Source organism: Triticum aestivum, chromosome 1B (assembly GCF_018294505.1).
Source record: "Triticum aestivum cultivar Chinese Spring chromosome 1B, IWGSC CS RefSeq v2.1, whole genome shotgun sequence".
In the NCBI taxonomy this organism is placed as follows: Eukaryota; Viridiplantae; Streptophyta; class Magnoliopsida; order Poales; family Poaceae; genus Triticum; species Triticum aestivum.
Genome location: NC_057795.1, coordinates 306,340,182 through 306,354,330, shown reverse-complemented (window position 1 = coordinate 306,354,330; position 14,149 = coordinate 306,340,182). Strand labels below are relative to the sequence as shown.

The following is a 14,149-nucleotide window of genomic DNA, read 5'->3' as shown; positions in this document are numbered from 1 at the left end:
TGGCTCCAAGCTCAAAATAAAATAAAATAGGACTGGCTTGATTCCTCCTCTTACCACTCTACACTCTCCATTTTTTTTTTCATTGAGATATCCAAACACAAACTCAACTCATCTCTTTTCCATTGGCATCTCCTTATGGACGAGGATCCCCTGCCGTGCGGCAGGGTGCCGTTCCGTCGCTGACTCATGGGCCCGACTGAAACTTGACCCACCTGTCAGTGGCCTAACGGCAGGCGCCGTACGTCAGAGGAGCTTCCTCCTCTCCTTATACGCCCTCTTCAAGTTATTTCCTTGAGCACTGCTAGGCGGACGACTAATTTAGACGACCAGTGCACGACAATAAATCCCAGCCACCAAAACTCGTCCACATCCCACACTTTGTTCGCTGGATTTATTGCCGTCCATGGATCGGCTACATGATGTCGTGTGTGGAGCAATTCCGTATTTCCTTTCCAATGAGGTCCGCGGCTCCCAGCAGCAGAGCTGACGAATTGATAACGAAGAAGAAAGACCATAGTTAAATAACCCGCCGACCATCATGTCCTGTTGGTCCAAATCTGTAGATGTCTATGAGAAAACTGAAAACCCAGTTAAATAACCAAACCATTTGAGCTTATGCTTCGCTATTCCCTACAATTATTTCCATTATCACATAAAATGTGTAAATTATGGTGGACAGTATTAACTACAGATACTATACAACCCGTTCATATACTGAAATTCTTTAGAAAAAAATAATCTCAGACCTACTCTATTACTTCAAAAAAAAATGATACAAATGTAGAAGCTATAGGAAAGTGAAACAACCTGGGAACCAAAAATGACTGGAACAAAAGCATGGGTACAGAAATGAACTGAGTGTGATTTGTTTTGCCGTACCGCAGAAAGATAAGATGAGGTAGACAACGGCGTGGACTCCGCTGGCAGCGACAACGTTGGCCTCGTTCTCTGCAAGCGCTTGCCGGATCTGTTCATCTCCTTGCCTCACCCACACGAAGGGGGGAAGCAGGTCATGTGGACTCCAGCCGCTGGACTCGAGGAGGCTAGAAGAAAGGGAGGACGTAAAGAAACGAAGGCCCTTATTGCTACTGCCCCTCACATCTAAGCAATATGCTACAGAAGACACATGGTTATGCCATTGATCCATACCACATTCAAATACCTTCATGAAGTTTTGGCCGTCGCGCGCCACCGTAATGAGGAAGAGGCGGGGAGCGAAGGCGGCAGATTCGACGCATGTGGCAGCTTCTTGCTCTTGTCGGAGAACACGGACACTCCCCGGGGGCATCAACGTGGCGGTAGTGGCGAAATAGTCTGCCGGGACATGCTTCTTGATGCCCACCGTCACGACGTCCTTCCCGTAGACTCCCCTCAGGCCCTCGTTGGTGGTGCGCGGCGTGACATATATCTTGTGGAGCGCAGGCACGCACTTCCTGCCGGCGCCCCTATCCCTGTCACGGGTGAACTCCTGCATGAGCCACGGCGTCTTGCGCTTCTAGGATGGGGACCGGACACAGTAGAACCCGACATATATTCTTAAGCCCTCGCTCTTCAGGAAGCTCTTCCTTGGTATGCTCCAGCCGCCAGTACCCGCCGGTCTGCACGATGAGGTCGGCGCGCTTGTTCTTGGTCGTCGCGCACGGGCTCTGGAACTTGGACTCGCCGAGGAACCACCAGGTGTGCTAGCCGCACGGGCGCTGGCCGGCGGGTGAAGCTGCAGCAACGCGTAGGGACCATTGGCGTACATGTCGGCGTGGAAGATGAACCCCCGTGCGTCCGACATCTTGTCGTCGCCGGCGATCCACCGGTTGAGGAACCCCATGCTATCCGCGTTTGTCGGGTTGAAGTAGACGTCGGGAGGCAGCGGCGACGGGTGCTTGATTTCGTTAAACCGGCCGGGACTGGGCGGAGGCGCCATGGACATGGAGCTGCTGGCTCCGGCTCTGGCGTCAGCGGTGGCGGAAGTTGATCTCTTGATTGCTTTCCTCGCTTTCATGACGGCCATGGTTTCCTAGCTAGCAATCTGCATGAGTTTCTCCGTGCAATCTGCATGACCAAACATAACAATAACGATTAATCATGCATACATAGAAATCAAATTAAGTACAAACTACAAACACAAGAGTTTGGATGAATTTGTATCATGATATGGCACTCTATTCTTTTGATGACAGGTAAAAAGGCATCTAAGAAACACCATGCAGCCTCCCAAGCAATTGCCAAGAAATCATCTGATTATATCAGTTACTAATTAATCAATTACCCATGATCTTGCTCGGCCGGTGCCGCATCTCCAACCAGTTCCGTTGCTTCTTCGCGGGCGCCTCATGTAGTCCCAGCCACAACTCGCCGATCTTGCGCCACCATGATGGAGCAATTGTCGATGGAGCAAAGAGAAGGACACGTCGCCGCTTTTGGGAGGTGAGGTCGACGTGGATAACGGCCGCGACGCTGGCGAGGCTTGTGTGGGCGCAGCCGCCAGATCGAAGAGACCAACATGATGTGGGCTAGGGGCGGCAGGCCTCGGCGGACCAGCAGCCGCGGCGGCAAGTGCGGCCGTGTGGTCGGGCCGAGGAGGGCGGGCAGCGGCGGAGGGGGTCGAGCAGCAGAAAGGACGAGCGGCGGCTGAGGAGCGATGGGGAGAGATGGGTTGGAGCTGACGCTAATCTACCCAGATTGATGTGGGCTTTTGCGGGGCTTGGCCCATATGCGTCTAGACGGGGCGAGCGGACAAGGAACGACGACGGCGAGCAACGTAAGAGGGGAAACGGAACGCTCCGTTTCTTTTAGGTAGTAGAGATTACTCTAACGTTGGGTCATGGTGGTACTCATGAAATCCTAGGGTACAACCAACTGCAGGTCATCCGACTAAGGCTGTTGAGTGGCGATCCGACTGTAGACACTTGGTCCTGTGACGGGTATCCCCTCTGGTATCTCACGTCTTAGGTTGGAGCCTCATTGAGCCTAGCTGATACTAGCTCTTTGGCTCATTGTATTCTAGACCGCATTCCGTCCTTACGTTCAACTATATGTATAACGCCGTGAGCAGCCCCTAGTGAGCACTCGTAGTGTTTCTAAAATAAATAAATAAGCATCCATAGTGTTTCCTAGAAGCATCCATAGTGTTTCCTAGAAGTACCACCAGTACCGAGTACACTCTCCGGTCATTTCTACTCTGAATATAAGATTTATTCGAATTCAAACTTCGTAAAATTTGATCATATTTATATTAAAAAATATTAACATATGTAATACTCTGAAGTACCACCAGTGCGGAGTACTAAATTTTTATAATATAAAATTAAATTTATATTTACTTTGTATTGTAAAATTTAAATATTTTTCGGTCAAACTTTACAAAGTTTAACTTCATGCAGATCTTATATGCAAAGTAAACAAAGGATGGGAGGGAATATCATGCTCGAACACCCGTCACTACCCCATCAACGCGTGAACAAGCAAATGCACACAGCACGGCAGGCCATCCTAAACTGTCACGGAGGATCCTGCGACCCACATAAAAACGAAAATTGAAAAGGAAAAATAGGTCCCAATTCCTTTCCCTAGTAGAAACCATAAAAAATAAGATTCCGTCGAAAAGGAAATCCAAATGAAAGCAAGCCGCCCCTCCTCTCCTCTCTCTCTCTCTCTCTCTCTTACCTAAGCCTCCGTCTGTACTCTGTAAATAGCAACACCCACCCATCCCCAACCCCGCTCGTCCCCTCTTCCTCTACAAGCCAAGCCTCCCCTGCCTCCCCCATTATTCCCGGGCCTCGTCGCTCCCCGCTCCGCCTACCAATTTACCCGCGCCTCGCTTAAATCCGCCAGGCGCACCCAGGGGGGCCCAAACCCTAGCCCGGGCCGCGCCGCGCATGGGCAAGTACATGCGCAAGCCCAAGGTCTCCGGCGAGGTGGCCGTCATGGAGGTCGCCGCCGCGCCGCTAGGGGTCCGCACCCGCGCACGAGCGCTCGCGATGCAGAGGCAGCCGCAGGGGGCGGCGGTGGCCAAGGACCAGGGGGAGTACCTGGAGCTCAGGAGCCGGAAGCTCGAGAAGCTGCCCCCGCCGCCGCCGCCGGCGAGGAGGAGGGCGGCCGCGGCGGAGCGTGTCGAGGCCGAGGCCGAGGCCGACGAGGTGTCCTTCGGTGAGAACGTGCTCGAGTCGGAGGCCATGGGGAGGTGAGCCTTCTCCTGCGCCGGCGATTTTCTTCGGTTATTGGGGTTTTATTTCTCGGCGGGGGGATTATTACCGTGCTAGGGTTTAGGGTTTTGTGTCGTACCGAGAAGCTTTGGATTGCTTCTTCTATTTCGCGCTTCGGCTCGTTTCATTTCTCCTTGTCAATTTGGCTTGTTCTATCCGTGCTGCGTGCGGGGCTCGAATTTGGTGTGGATGCTATTTTCCCCAATATCTTTGTTACTATTAAACTTTGCTGTTTATTGGGGATTTTTCCGTCTAACTCTTCTTTCGCTGTTTGAGCGATGTAATAGCCCTCTGTTGTTGCTTAAATTTCGGTGTGTTTTTCCTTGTTTCTTTAATCTAGTGTGAGTGATGTCTTTGCTCTGTTAATTTCCTGGCCCTCTGCGTTGCTCGTAATGGGTTTAGCTATTCCAAAAATTTATTCCAAGAACCACTTCTCAGTAGCCTATTTTGAAGAAATTAGTGCCAAGCAGCCGCGAAATGCTTGCCTGGTGGCCAATTTATCTCAAGAAATCCCCAATTTCTTTCTATGTTTCGATTTTGTTCAAGTCAAGTTGTTACACCCCAAAGCTCAATTATAACACTAGTGTGGTATTTGGCCTCTCTTAGTGGGGTTTCATCCAGTAGCCTTGCCCCCTTTTCGTTAGTGGGAGGGAAAAAGCATCCTCCTTTCCCTCCTGTTCTTTCCACCATTCCCCCATGGCCTCTCCCCTGTTTTTCTTTGCTTGTTGTGATGGAGGTGGTAGGGACCTCCCAATCTTTTAGCAATCAAAAGCCCTCGCCTTTTGCAAGAAATTTCTCTCATATATCCCCACAAAAGCACCCACCCTTCAGAGACCTCATTTCTTGATGGGTTCTCTACTACTAGCCTGTCACTTCTTTGGGTTCTGGAAGGTGAGAAAAATGTCATGTCGCGGTAAAACCTCTTCCTGGGCTATGGCCCCAAATTGTCACCGCCATTAAATGTTGAAGTGAAAGGAGGGGTCGTCCCATCCCTCTGTACCAGAGATTTGTGTGCAGTTTTTAGTGTACAAGCTAGGAAAGCAAGAACGCTTTAGGATAAGCTAGACTATAGCTTCTGCAGTTTTTGGCCAGAAACATTTTGGTATGTGTCAGGAGCTAACATATGTTTTGATTGTATTATCTTGTAAGTACTCCTAGTAGGTACGCATCTTCGCCTACCTAAGCTGGTCAAAATCCGCATTTAGCCTGCGTGTTTATGCTATGATAGCGCCATTTCTTGCTACATGCATTGCACCATCAGCCTAAGTACCACATTGTGGGGGCACTTGTTTGTAAGGGACAATGGGTGCAGGTAAGAGAGAGAGAGAGAGAGAGAGAGAGGGAGGGAGGGAGGGAGGGAGGGAGGGAGGGAGCGAGGGAGGGAGGGAGGGAGGGAGCGAGCGAGCGAGGGAGGGAGGGAGGGAGGGAGGAGCGAGGGAGTAGCCTGTGCCATTTTCGTTGGTGCACCATCAGGTATGCCACAGCTTGGAGGTGTCTTGGTGGTGGTGGGGATGGCATGCACCAACTGCGAGCTGTTTGCATCTCTAGCCATGGCCTGATGGTACTACTGCATCAGTGGATCATGGTCCTGAACAGTGGTGGGTCTGCATTCCTGGGCTCCTCATGCACGTCCTAAACAGTACTTGGAGGGTGGATGTGCGTGATTTCAACAGCGCGTGTCTAAAAATCATCCATGGCCCTCCCAGGCGTAATAGCCAGGTGCAGAGACAGTGTGTTGTTGGGCCACTGATGGTGGCCGGCCTAACTTTGGCAGCAGCTTCGGATACTGGGGCTGGAGTTATTGGCTGGGTGGGGGAGAACCTGGCCTACTCATGTGACACTGAGAGTTTAGGGGTTACCTAGCCCCAACCATTTTTTTGTTTCCCATGGGCCTGGTGTTTCGGTTGTGTGCTAGCCTTTATATGGCATATGAGATAGATTGAAGGGCTGTTTAGTTAGGCAACTTGTGGCCCCAATTTGTTTGAACTAACCTTAGGCAAGTTTGGTAAGAAATGTGTGGCAAATTGTGGCATTGCTAGGCCTAGTTAGAACCAAACAACCCCGGATACTCATAAGGGGGGGATTCCTTATTTTTTATGACTATTGATATGTGTTCTTCTTTTTCCATACCCTGTTAAGTTACAGGTGATTTTTTCCCTTTTGCTATGCTTCCTCTCTATGGTTGTTTCTAAAAATTGAGTGTGTATGTATGTTTTGTGGCTAGCAGGGGTACCAGGGAGACGACGCCCTGCAGCTTGATTAGGGACTCGGGAACGATAAGCACTCCTGGATCCACAACAAGACCGAGCCACTCGAATTCCCATCGCAGGGTGCAAGCTCCAGCGCGCCATATTATTCCATGTTCAGCAGAGATGAATGAGTTCTTCTCTGCTGCGGAGCAACCGCAACAGCAAGCCTTCATCGACAAGTACGGCATTGTTTGGTTCTCTCAGTCAGTTAGCCTTGTCTAATTAAAAAAAGGGAAATCTTTCAATATATTCGCAGTGAAGAATGCCAACTCAGCGTGCAATGTGGTTTTGACACGTGATATGTTTACGCCTTTGCTCTTGATAAAAAGTGTGATTATAACACTAACAACATGGTTTCATGGCTTAATAATCTTCAGGTACAACTTTGATCCTGTGAACGACTGTCCTCTCCCAGGCCGATACGAGTGGGTGAAGCTAGACTGATAATTCTCCAGGAAGGAGAGCACCATGTACTTCTCCGCTCCCTCCACCTTAGCGTCGTGGTAAAGGCGCGCCCCGTCGTGTTAGCTTTGTTTCCGTTGTAAAAAGAATTAGGTTAGCCTGTAGTAGCCTCAATGGTCGTGTAACATACAGAAGTAATGCTGAGTTACACCCTAATCCCTCAAACTCCAATGTAACCGTTAGCAGCTCATTCTGTAATGACCACCTCTAGGGCCTGATCTTATCATCTGTTACCAGTTGCCAGACTAATGTAGTAGAGCTAGCTAGATATTGTATCACAGCTTAACTTGTAATGTGGGCTGGGCTGCAGTGCCATCTGCATTCCAGTGTTGTGCTGCATTGCACCTGAAGTGCTGTAACTTCCGTCTATTACCTTCTGGTTCATGGTATGTGAAAAGGCTGGTGACGGTGCTTGAAATTCATGTGCCCTTGATATGCAGTGGCATCTTGCTCAGTCAAGGACGCCACTGCCTGTGTGCCATTATTGCTTCGATGCTTTTTATTTGCTATGCTCCATTGCTCATGCTCTCAACTTTCAGCTACTGCTACTGCTGCTGCAATACATGAGCCTGGATTCTACTTGGGAGTTCTCCAATGCTTGCCAACTTTTGTGCATTGTGATGTGTGATACAATGTGTTTTAGTGGGTGATCCTTTCACTGTGCAAGCTGCCACACAATGTGTTTTAGTGGGTGATCCTTTCACTGTGCAAGCTGCCAGTGCTTTTTGACTGGGATGGGTCATTTGGGCTTGTTGCACTTGCACTGGCCACTCTTCTTTTTTTCCTACTCTGCTGTTAAACTGGTAGTAGTGGTTTTGACAGTGTCCATCTTTTCACCCCCTTTTGGTGTCTGGTCTCCGGCGGCCTTTCTCCTTTCCACTTGCCATCTTGGGCTTCCTTTTCCGAGATGAATGACAGTGCTTTTCATTTACCATTAGATCATCATATACTACTATTTGTATTGAAAAAGGGTAAATATGTTGACTTGATCTTTGGAGTGCAACCTAACAGGTGCTTAGTTAATTTTGTCTAGTTGTTTTCTACACTATCAGATTTTGGCCGGTGTATCCAATGCATCTGTATCTGTAAGGTTTAGGCTTATTTCTTAAGACTGACAGCATCCAAGGCCATACAGCATGTGCGATTCTCAAGAACTGTTGATTTAGTGTCCCTCCATCCATCTTGCTGTGCTCTGCTAATCTAAAGGCACTACTTATTTGCAGCCATCTGATCCTATGTTCCCCGGGACAGCGTGACTTTCATTTTATATAAGCCGGGCGTATCAACCCAATCAGGTACCACCTCTGTTCTGAATTATTAGACGTCTCGGATATTTCAACACACTGAAATAAGTGAATAAACACACTGACACGTCTATATAAGTCTGATTCATGAAACGGTTAGATTATCTTCATCCGAAATTACTTGTCCCAGAAATAGATGTATTCTATGACAAGTAATTCCTGATGAAGAAAGTAATTCGAAACGGAAGGAGTACCTGTCAGAGCGAATTCTGAATTAATAAAATATAATCCTTTCCTGCGATTAGCTTACAGTCTCTTGATTGAAATCTTACGTTGAATTCATTGAAATGTTATGCAATTCATTGAGACGTTGCTGTCATTTGATATTCTTAAATGTTTTATTAAATCTGGTGATGAGACGGTTCACCCTCGTGAAACTGTACACTTTTATTTTGAAAAAAATGGTAACTGTATGCCTTTTTTTTTGAGAGAGAGAAACTCCAGCAAGGTTGTGTTGTTGAAGATACGGCTCAGAGCAACTCTAATACGCCGACCCAAATGAAAGCGTGTTTTGTACCTTTTTTATCCGTTTGGGTCAGCCTATCTGTCCCTTTCTCTGTTTGGGTTGGCCGTACGTCTAATGTGCGGACACATTTTCGTCCTTGCGACCGGCCTGCGTTCATTTTTAGCTCTTTTTGTAAACATATGAAAATTTCGCTCTAGTTCACATAATTGAAACAAAATACAAATATCTCATAGTTTGACAACCAATAAACATCTCATAGTTTACAAGCCAAATAATAATTAAATTGTTTCAAATACATTAAAAAAAGATAGCCGATACATTTCTTGGTTGCCAACGTGAGTCCACATATGCTCAACAAATCATCTTGCAACTGAGTGTGAGTTTCCCAATCACGCATTTGATAACGAAATGCGGTGAACTGTGCAAACACTCCTCCATGCTCAGGCACAATATTTTCACCCTGAAACTGAAACCCTTGGTCATAGATACGTTCCAGACGCTCATCCTCTACGATCATATTATGCATGATTACACAAGCAATCATCACCTCCCACAACTTTTTGGTACTCCAAGTTCTAGCAGGATACCGAATGATGCCCCATCGAGATTGAAGAACACGAAAGACACGCTTCACATCCTTCCTAGCACTCTCTTCCTCTTCTCTCCTACAGGGTTGGGGATTGTCTTCACATGAGTAGTCCACTGAGAATGGATACCATCAGCTAGGTAGTATCTTTATTGTAGTGATGGCCATTGATCTCAACATTGACCTCTGGGCAGTTGCCTTCTACAAGCCTTGCAAACACCGGAGAGCGTTGTAGCACATGGATGTCGTTGTGAAATCCTGCCATGCTGAAGAAAGAGTGCCAAATCCAGAGATCTTGTGAAGCCATGGCCTCGAGTATGACCGTGCAAGCTTTGACATGGCCCCTATACTGCCCCTACCAAGCAGAAGGGCAGTTCTTCCACTCCCAGTGCATACAATCTATGCTACCAAGCATCTCTGGAAAGCCCCTCTGACATTGATTGCCAACAATCGGGTTGTATCTGCAGCATTTGGCTCCTCAAGTACTCCATGCCAAATAGTGCTACCGCAACCTTGCAAAACCTATACATGGAGTCTAGGCACGTGGACTCGCTCATTCAAACATACTCATTAATGAGAACACCGTGAACGCCACGCATCTGAATAGCTGCAGTGCATTTCTGAGGAGAAGCCAATCTTTCCCAGGGCATCTTCCTTGCACTCGAAATACTTATCGTACCCCACCATGCCCTCCCAGATACGGTTGAACACCTGTCTAGCCATACAGAAACAGCGCCGGAATAGGTGGTGTTTGAAGAGCGGGTTGGGGGACTCGAAGTAGTCCTTCCAGAGTAGGAAATGGTAGCTCTCTCGGTTGCGATTCAACGCCGGAGTGTGCCCTGGGATCGAGCCCCTGAACATTGGCCGCTGCCTACTAAGGTGGTCATGACGACCAACACAACAGCCACAAGCTCCTCATCCTTGGATGAAGAATCATCCGAGTCACAAATGAAATTGCGGAAAAAGAACTCATCGTTGGAGTCCAGTTGTACCTTGCGGGCGAACCGTCGAACAGTTTGCAGGCTTCGTGGAAGAAGCTGGCCAATGAAGAGCCTCGCGCCTCCCCCTGGACCAGGTAGCAAGCTGTCGGTGTTCGGCGAGCGAGGTCGCCACACTTGGGTGCTGCAGGCAGGGGTGGGGGTGGCAACGTCGGGAAGCTGCGGCGACGGTGGGGTGAGGCGGCAGTGATGGCGACATTGGAAGGTGGCGTGTTGCGGGTGGAGCTAAGTGGGTGTAGACGGCTAGCCTGGGCACCAAAACTGGGTGGCGGCGGCAACGATGAAGTGCTGGGGTGGCCGGATGTGCTGGCTGTCGATGGGAGGAAGATGGAATGGTCAATGTGCCACCGACTGGCAGGCTAGGGGAGGACAAGGGCGGGCGCCACGCGCATCCGTTTCGTGTCTGCGCTGACGCAAATGCGGCCCAAATTTAGGAGAAAAATGGGTCACGCGGCGGAGAAAAAGCGGACGCGCATCCGTTTGGGTCACCGCATTGGGCCGACTTTTGTTGTGTTTGTTTCGACCCAAAAGAACACGCATGGACAATTTGGGTCGGCACATTGAAGTTGCTTTCACCCCCTGAAACTATACAACTTTTTAAATGTCAAAATTCAAACAACATCATGTCCCCTATGTGGGGCTAATCGTCGATATGAAGGTTAGCAAATTCCTTGGCAGTTCTTGTGAAGTAAGGGAATCTCCAACGCTGACCCGTAAACCTCCCGCATACGTCCGGACTGCGTTGTCCGGACCACGGAAGTCATCTAACGCGGTCGTGTATTGGCCCGCGGCGCGGTCCGGACGTGTTTTCTCCCGTAAACTAGAGACAGACATGGAAGGCTTTGCGGGAGTCTGGACCGCTCCCAAGCCTGCTTCTGACTGTCCTAGCCCACCTAAAACCACTACTCGCTTCTCCCACACTTTCCTTCTGATGCACACGCCACTTACGACACTACATTCATGTCGCTCCTAGAGGATGGAGCGGCCGGCATTGATGCCGCACAACGTGACCAGACGGAGGGCGGTGCTGACCGATGCGATCTCTCGTTTGTCGCCGCTTCAATGCGGATGTAGCTTCTCGAGGAACCAACTCCGGTTGCTGTGCCTCATTGAAGCGGGCTAACCGTGTTGGGTTTCGTAGTAATTTCAAAAAATTTCCTACGCACACGCAAGATCATGTGATGCATAGCAACGAGGGGGAGAGTGTTGTCTACGTACCCAACGCAGACCGACTGCGGAAGTGATGACACGACGTAGAGGAAGTAGTCGTACGTCTTCACGATCCAACCGATCAAGCACCGAAACTACGGCACCTCCGAGTTCGAGCACACGTTCAGCTCGATGACGATCCCCGGACTCCGATCCAGCAAAGTGTCGGGGAAGAGTTCCGTCAGCACGACGGCGTGGTGACAATCTTGATGAACTACAGCAGCAGGGCTTCGCCTAAACTCCGCTACAGTATTATCGAGGAATATGGTGGCAAGGGGGCACCGCACACGGCTAAGGAATAGATCACGTGGATCAACTTGTGTGTTCTAGGGTGCCTCTACCTCAGTATATAAAGGAGCCAAGGGGGGAGGGGGCGCCGGCCAGGAGAGAGGGCGCAGGAGGAGTCCTACTCCTTCCGGGAGTAGGACTCCCCCCCAATCCTATTCCAACTAGGATTCCCCAAGGGGGGAAAGAGGGAGAAGGGTGGCCGGCCACCTCTCCTAGTCCTAATAGGACTAGGGGAGGGGGGAGGTGCGCAGCCCCCTTGGGCTGCCCTTTTCTCCTTTCCACTAAGGCCCATGAAGGCCCATATGGCTTCCGGGGGGTTCCGGTAACCTCCCGGTAACCCGGTAAAATCCCGATTTCACCCGGAACACTTCCGATGTCCAAACATAGGCTTCCAATATATCAATCTTTACGTCTCGACCATTTCGAGACTCCTCGTCATGTCCGTGATCACATCCGGGACTCCGAACAACCTTCGGTACATCAAAATGCATAAACTCATAATGTAACTGTCATCGTAACCTTAAGCGTGCGGACCCTACGGGTTCGAGAACAATGTAGACATGACCGAGACACGTCTCCGGTCAATAACCAATAGCGGGACCTGGATGCCCATATTGGCTCCTACATATTCTACGAAGATCTTTATCGGTCAGACCGCATAACAACATACGTTGTTCCCTTTGTCATCGGTACGTTACTTGCCCGAGATTCGATCGTCGGTATCCAATACCTAGCTCAATCTCGTTACCGGCAAGTCTCTTTACTCGTTCCGTAATACATCATCTCACAACTAACATATTAGTTGTAATGCTTTCAAGGCTTATGTGATGTGCATTACCGAGAGGGCCCAGAGATACCTCTCCGACAATCGGAGTGACAAATCCTAATCTCGAAATACGCCAACCCAACATCTACCTTTGGAGACACCTGTAATGCTCCTTTATAATCACCCAGTTACGTTGTGACGTTTGGTAGCACCCAAAGTGTTCCTCCGGTAAACGGGAGTTGCATAATCTCATAGTCATAGGAACATGTATAAGTCATGAAGAAAGCAATAGCAACATACTAAACGATCGGTGTGCTAAGCTAATGGAATGGGTCATGTCAACCAGATCATTCAACTAATGATGTGACCTCGTTAATCAAATAACAACTCTTTGTTCATGGTCAGGAAACATAACCATCTTTGATTAACGAGCTAGTCAAGTAGAGGCATACTAGTGACACTTTGTTTGTCTATGTATTCACACATGTATTATGTTTCCGGTTAATACAATTCTAGCATGAATAATAAACATTTATCATGATTATAAGGAAATAAATAATAACTTTATTATTGCCTCTAGGGCATATTTCCTTCAGTCTCCCACTTGCACTAGAGTCAATAATCTAGATTACACTGTAATGAATCTAACACCCATGGAGCCTTGGTGCTGATCATGTTTTGCTCGTGGAAGAGGCTTAGTCAACGGGTCTGCAACATTCAGATCCGTATGTATCTTGCAAATCTCTATGTCTCCCACCTGGACTAGATCCCGGATGGAGTTGAAGCGTCTCTTGATGTGTTTGGTCCTTTTGTGAAATCTGGATTCCTTTGCCAAGGCAATTGCACCAGTATTGTCACAAAAGATTTTCATTGGACCCGATGCATTAGGTATGACACCTAGATCGGATATGAACTCCTTCATCCAGACTCCTTCGTTCGCTGCTTCCGAAGCAGCTATGTACTCCGCTTCACATGTAGATCCCGCTACGACGCTTTGTTTAGAACTGCACCAACTGACAGCTCCACCGTTTAATGTAAACACGTATCCGGTTTGCGATTTAGAATCGTCCGGATCAGTGTCAAAGCTTGCATCAACGTAACCTTTTACGGTGAGCTCTTTGTCACCTCCATATACGAGAAACATATCCTTAGTCCTTTTCAGGTATTTCAGGATGTTCTTGACCGCTGTCCAGTGATCCACTCCTGGATTACTTTGGTACCTCCCTGCTAAACTTATAGCAAGGCACACATCAGGTCTGGTACACAGCATTGCATACATGATAGATCCTATGGCTGATGCATAGGGAACATCTTTCATATTCTCTCTACCTTCTGCAGTGGTCGGGCATTGAGTCTTACTCAACTTCACACCTTGTAACACAGGCAAGAACCCTTTCTTTGCTTGATCCATTTTGAACTTCTTCAAAATTTTGTCAAGGTATGTGCTTTGTGAAAGTCCAATTAAGCGTCTTGATCTATCTCTATAGATCTTAATGCCTAATATGTAAGCAGCTTCACCGAGGTCTTTCATTGAAAAACTTTTATTCAAGTATCCCTTTATGCTATCCAGAAATTCTATATCATTTCCAATCAGCAATATGTCATCCACATATAATATCAGA

The 14,149-nt window shown here is 48.4% G+C and overlaps 1 protein-coding gene and 1 pseudogene across 1 annotated transcript; one reads left to right on the top strand and one right to left on the bottom strand.

Moving 5' to 3' along the window:
• Positions 1-412: 412 nt before the first annotated feature.
• LOC123078325 (uncharacterized) lies at positions 413-2,005 on the bottom strand (annotated as a pseudogene).
• A 1,700-nt stretch (positions 2,006-3,705) lies between these two features.
• LOC123121011 (cyclin-dependent kinase inhibitor 4) lies at positions 3,706-7,332 on the top strand. Its single transcript, XM_044540962.1, has 3 exons — positions 3,706-4,177; positions 6,427-6,627; positions 6,826-7,332. The coding sequence occupies exons 1-3, from the start codon at positions 3,873-3,875 to the stop codon at positions 6,890-6,892; spliced, it is 573 nt and encodes a 190-aa protein (XP_044396897.1). The 5' UTR covers positions 3,706-3,872; the 3' UTR covers positions 6,893-7,332.
• The last annotated feature ends 6,817 nt before the right edge of the window (positions 7,333-14,149 follow it).